General features: G+C 40.6%; 1 protein-coding gene across 1 annotated transcript; it reads right to left on the reverse strand.

The window, feature by feature from the left end:
- Positions 1 to 236: 236 nt before the first annotated feature.
- Positions 237 to 5,001, reverse strand: LOC127807946 (leucine--tRNA ligase, cytoplasmic). The gene is made up of 3 exons (XM_052346189.1): positions 4,621 to 5,001; positions 2,064 to 4,150; positions 237 to 1,695 (listed from the first exon to the last, which is right to left on the reverse strand). The coding sequence occupies exons 2-3, from the start codon at positions 4,123 to 4,125 to the stop codon at positions 473 to 475; spliced, it is 3,285 nt and encodes a 1,094-aa protein (XP_052202149.1). The 5' UTR covers positions 4,126 to 4,150; positions 4,621 to 5,001; the 3' UTR covers positions 237 to 472.
- Between the last annotated feature and the right edge of the window lie 1,305 nt (positions 5,002 to 6,306).

The raw sequence follows: 6,306 nt of genomic DNA on the forward strand, positions 1-6,306 counted from the left end.
TGCCCTACATTGCACAGTCACTTCCTACAGCCAAAATCAAATTCCGGCATCAACTGATAAAAAAAGAAGGATTTTCTGATTCAATATCTGGATTACGCACCATTAGAACATTTTTAGTGCTATTATCATTTATAATGATAGCAACTTCAAAACATACCCTCTGGTCACACTCGCCCCGTCCCAAGGGAAAAAACGAAACAGTATCATTTGATGACCCAGGATTACAAGGCAGTACTAATAAAGATGCAAAAACAATTTATCATAAAAACAAAGCTACTTTTGTTACAGAATTACTGTAGCCACTCAGGGGACTCAAAATTTCAAATAAAACGCATCATTCTCAACATAAAGCATTTCAAAAGGTTGCATCACTCTATAAAACTCAACGGCAATAACTATCCTTAAGCAGTATAAAAACAAGAATAATTTAGGAGAGTTAAACAAGAATTTCTAGTCCACGTTCATATAAGCTTTACTCGCTGAGGAAGATAGCAGTAGGATTTCCTGGAGATGGTGGGTTCTGATTTAACAGTGAGGCATGGGTGCCAGCTTTTCTAACTGCATCGGGATCTGTGGCAGACAAAATCTCCAAACGCTCAAGACCAAGCTGCCGCTTGATCAACTCTGAATTCTCCTCCAGAACAGCCATCTCACCAAATGGCAACCTCAAATCCAAGGAGTGAACCCCAACAGCAATGACCTCATCTTTCTTGAACCTCAAGAAAGGCATGCAAAGCTTCTGGATCTGCTTAAAATTTGTTTCCTGACCAATCAAACTCTGCTGCAACGCCTCTAAGATCTCTCTGTCAGGTGCAAAAGAAAGGGTTGTGCTGTCAAACTTGCTTCTGAGTATATTTAAGCATTCCCTTTTCCAGCCATCAAACTGCTCATTGACAAATATTAGACCGATCATTGGTTTGTTTGGTTGAGCAGATACATTTCCCTTCACTTTCTTTGAACCAGAAACTTGCTTCTGAAGCAGCTTCCTCATTGAGGCAATTGAATCCTGCAAATATTTGTTGGCTTTTTTAAGAGTAAGATTAGGTAAATCAGCATCAGGCCACCCAGCTTTGATAACAAACCCATCCTTCTTTAAAAGCTTCCTCCAAACATATTCAGCATAGTGCGGGCAAATTGGTGCTAGAAGCCTTGTTTGGACATCCATAAACTGCCATAGCAGGTCACGGTTCATGCCCCCTGTGCCACAAGAAAACCTGTACTCATCCCTTGCAGCCTGCAGATCATAGAATCCAGTTTTGAGAGCTTCCCGGAACAAATACTCACTGTAGTTCTTCTCTGTTGTTCCAACAGCAATGTTTATCTCATTAGCAAATACATGGTCATAATAAGTAGAAGGAGGACCACTTCGTAAAGATGACTCAGCTGCAAGAAGCTCCTCCATCCATGTTATCTCTTTCGTGAGCCTCAAGATTGCAGCATTAGCTGTTTCAAATACAAAGTTTGCATCATCCATGCCATCCCCAGCATCAGCAAGAGAGAATCTAGTGGCATCAGCTGAGAACTCCTCCATAGCTTGACGAAGTGTTCGGAAGTTCCCTGTAGACTTGGACATTTTCTCGGAATTTAACATAATGTGCCCATTGCATCTAAACCCCTGGGGCCAATGGTGCTTGGGCAGAAGAGCTGTGTGGTTATAGATGCAAAAAGTGAGGTGATTCTGAATGAGATCTTTACCTGAAAATGTGAAAAGCATAATGTCAGTATGACAATGTCAAGAAAGGAGGAAATAAAAAGGAAAAGAAAAGAAAGATAGGAAGAAAATACGATGTTTGTACTACTAGTACATCAACCAGCCAACATAACACTTGCAATGAGGACAACGAATATTTAACCACAAAAGTCATGGTGACAAAGTTGTATAGAATGTTTTAAGGGGGGGAAGAAAAAGACAGAGCTACATTAATTTCTTTCATTTTTTTCTTTTGTGTTGAGGGACAAACCACAAGGTTAACGGCCAATCAACAAGCAAAAACTTACAGTCATACTAATGTGAGGCAAAAATCTAAAGCAATAACAAACAAAAATATGAAAGATACATGTACCTGAAACCCGAAGATCAAATGGATACCAATATTCAAACTCCTGTTTCATTTTATTAAGAAGAGAAGAAGATATGTCTGAAGATTTAGGGTATGGACCACCGCAGAACAAGAACTCCCAGACCTCATCTGTCAGTTGCTCTGGTTTAACTGATGAAGTATCAGATCCATACATATCACCTTTCTGTAACAGATGGCAGACTGTATAATATGCCATGTAAAGGGTTGAATCTGATAAGGATTCTACAAGAAACTCCTCATCCCAAGGAATTCGAGTACCAAGACCAAAATTACGAGAACAGGCCCATTGGTTTAGCCAACTCAATGTATGCTCAAAGCCATGCCGAGTCTCATCAGAAAAGAGATTCATAGCAGCTAAACAATCCTCTGCCTCCTGCCTCCAATTTGGTTCCCCATAAGTGATGTACCATTGATCGGTCAAAGCAACAACACACTCATCCCCAGATCTTGAAATTACCTTCTTCTCAGGCTCACTATACATCACTGCTTCTCCAAGCTCAAGAAGCCTGCTCCTGATCAAATTCTTTGCCTCTTGGACTCTCATCCCAGCATATTCCCCAACAAGCATAGTTCCCTCATAGAACCCTCCCTTGTAGATTTTTTTCTTGGCCTCTTCAAGCTTCTGCCTCTCATTCTGGCTCTTGATCTTCATGTCTACACAGACCTTTTCAGCAGGTTTATCTCCAAATTCAGGGGTGTTAATTATTGGAATAACATCAAATGGCAAGATCCACTCATCCTTCACACCAAACTTGGCCCTAAAAGCCGGTTTTGATTTCAAATCATGAAGAGACATAAAATCATCAGGCGAATCGCTAGGCACACTAGTCACAATCCCAGTACCTTTGTCAGTAAGAATTGACAGCATGGGCAGCGAGTATATAACCTCATTGAATGCTAACGGAGACCTTAAAGGCAACCCAATTAAATCATTACCAGTCAGCTCCACCAAACAAGAAGGCTTTTCTGGGACTCGTGACAGTTTCTGATATGCAAGGTTAAGAGCTGCCCGGTACGTCAAGATAAAAACATCAGTTTCATTTATCTCAAAAGCCCCATACTTCCCCTGTGGCAATACCCAAGCATTTGTTTGCCCATACATAGTTTCAGGTCTCAATGTCGCAGCTGCAAGGTATACTTTCCTATCTGCCAGCACACTCAACTTTTGAGGAAGAGGAGGAACAACTTCCATTTTAATCAGAGTGTATTCTTGGGGTAAGACACCTTCACCTGAAGCACGATCATGATCAGCACATGGCTGGCCATCTAAAGGGGAATAGATTGTGTATCTAAGGTCCTTGACAATTTTACCCAACTTCTTCAATTTCCTCATCTGCCATCGAACAAATCGATCAAAGAATGGGTTCATATCAGTTGTGATAAAAGTGCGCCTCCAGTCACAGCCTAGGCCAAACGCCTTCAGGTCCTCTACAGCGAGAGGGGGAAAATAAGTCAGCCAGTAATATGGGTCCTGAAACTTGGATATCTCATCATCTGAGAGGCCATAACTTTGCATTATCTCCCACTGATACTTATCTCCTCCTGACTTTGCTGCTGCCTTGGACTTTTTCCCTTTAAATTTATCAGGTGCGCCCTGGTTTCCTGCATCAGATTCATCTGGTTGTGGATCCGGGTCAGCGTTTTTCTCCTCTTCAACAGTATGAAATGCAGGCGGGTTACCAAATTTCTGAATCTCCCGGCAAAGTTTGTCAGCCGACGCCTTAATCGGCATCCCAGTACAGTGAAAAGCAAAGGGTAAGAGCACATTAGCTCCCCTAAGTCGATGATATGCTGCAGCAAATTCAAGCTTGGACAGAGAGAATGCATGGCCCAGGTGAAGATAGCCATTCATGTAAGGGAAAGGAAAATTCCCGAAGAATTTCTCGCCTGGGTTGGGAGGCGTTTCTAAAGAATCAGCTCTAAAAACGTCTTTCTCTTTCCACCACTCCTGGACCAGCCCCTCGATCTCCAGAAGCCGGTCCCTCCGTGAATAGCTTTTACCACTCTCGGTGTTTGAAGACATTTCACTGCCAGCTGCTGCCATCTGCTGATCCCAAAATCGACAGAAACTGGAGAACGCAAACAAGCAATCATCTCAATGATAAGTACACCATTGCAGATTGAGAATGAGATAGACAACATCCTCAAAACAATTTGGCCCTCACATTACCTCAGCAAACAAACAGATCTTAGCACATCAGAAAAGCAAAAACAATTCGCATAATAAAAAAGGAAAGAAAAATTAAAACCAAAGAAGAACGGATGTATAATTTTCAACCATATACGTTTACTTACTATTCGAACTTGCAGACATTAACGCGCAGAAACTAACAATACTGTGCACAAAATAATCACACAGGGAAAATGAAGCGAAAGTGTCAAAGTTTCAACCATACATTAAAAACAGCAATTAGACCAGTAACAGAAAAAAGAGCAAAACACATCAATCACACGCGTTATAAAGTGAATATGAGCAACCAAAATAAAAAATAAAAAAATAAAAACAAAAAATGGAAGAACGTGGGAGTTCATTTCTCACCTTAATTTTGCCTGTAACCTGAAAAGACCATCAGTAGAAATCCTTGACTGAAGAGGACGTCTCAGGACTTGAGACGCCACAGTGGAACAAAGGGAAGCAGGAACTAGGGTTTTCTTTTTCCTTAGGTATAACTGGTGAAATAGATTTCAAGACGAAAGAAGAAGAAGAAGAAGAGCGAGATCGGGAAGAAGAAAGGCAGTCAATTTCTGGAAGAAGACCGTCCACGGGGATACCACAGAGAGAGGTTCGGAAACAGGACGAGGGCCGGAGGCGGCGAACGGACCAGTGGGCGGAGTGTTAATAGGAGAGAAAGAGGCCGGTGGCTGTGGCGGAGTCCTGATAGAGGAGAGAGACGATTGCAAGCATTTATATAGCAGAGGGCTAAAATAGTCAAAAGCATGTACGTTGTTCATCCCCAATCTCGGAGGGAAACAGTCTGTAAATTTCTTTAGTTTCCCCCAAACCCTGTTAGGGTTAAAGGAGTTTATTTATCATAATATATCGTCCATTGATTCTATTCTATCTGTCGATCTCTATGGGCAGGGGATAAAAGGGGAAGAATCATATGCAAAGGGGAGCACAATTTACCACCAAATTGGATAAAGGGGAAGAATCATATGCAAAGGGGAGCACAATTTGCCACCAAATTAGAAGTTAAAAAGGTTGGAAAATATTATTTGTATTCTTTAAACGAGATAATATATTTAAAATGACAAAAATACCTCTCATTCAAATAATAGGTGTATGACTAAAATATCTCTCACTTAAAATAATAAAATGACACAAGGTGATAAGGCACGATAAGTATTTTAGTCATTTATATACGTGTATAATTCAAAATATAATCTTCGATATATAAGTATCATGCTCAACGTGAGTTTTGAATAACTCATAATAGCTTAAGCTAACTCACTCCAACTCAACTCCAGCTCACTTTAACTCAAGTCAACTCAAAGTAGCTGGATCCAGATTGAGGGAGTGACACTGCTAGCTAAGTGAGGTATCGTCACGTAAGGTGGCAGTGACATGTCATCGGGTGATGACATGGAAGCGTACATGGACCACTAGGCAATTGACATGTGACTTAACCACTTGCTGACACATGACAACACATAAGTCTCTCTCTCTTCCTTATGGATGAAAGGTCGCCATGATGAATAAGTGTCTCTTCATCAAGAAAGGGTGTCAGGGGTGGTTATGGGTGGTTATTTGGAAGGTACCACACATCTTTTCGCACCAAGTTGGTTATGGGTGGTTACTTGGAAGGTCCATGCACCATTTTACCAAAGACAAGTCCTTTGGGAAGGGGTGACACTCAAATATAAATAGAGCACCACCCATTTCATCCAAGGTATCAATTTTGAGAGCTTTTTCTTTATATATCACAAAGTAAAAGAAAAGAGAATAGGATTGAATGATTATATAAGTATTCTTCTAATGAGAAGAATAAGAAACAAGCAAGGAAGGCATATTGGATTGTGAAAATATTTTGGTTGTTACTTATTTAAGTTGGTAGTCAAATTGCCTTTGGTGTGGAGTTGTGTTTCTACTTCAAATTGATCCTAGCATTTAAAAGGTAGAGTTATCTATCTTGGAGTTATCAAAATAAGATTTTATTCTGCTACTTTACCGTAAGAAATCTTTCAATGGTATTAGAGCAAGGTTTTGTACCTTTTACTCTCTTTT

This window comes from Diospyros lotus, chromosome 8, assembly GCF_014633365.1.
Source record: "Diospyros lotus cultivar Yz01 chromosome 8, ASM1463336v1, whole genome shotgun sequence".
Lineage (NCBI taxonomy): Eukaryota > Viridiplantae > Streptophyta > Magnoliopsida > Ericales > Ebenaceae > Diospyros > Diospyros lotus.

What these genes read in the sequence shown, in the direction of transcription:
- LOC127807946 (XM_052346189.1), bottom strand. Translation starts at nt 4,125, where the DNA reads ATGGCAGCAGCTGGCAGTGAAATGTCTTCAAACACCGAGAGTGGTAAA. An exon ending in ATTTGATCTTCGGGTTTCAG is followed by an intron (nt 1,696 to 2,063) that starts GTACATGTATCT and finishes TCACATTTTCAG; the next exon opens with GTAAAGATCTCATTCAGAAT.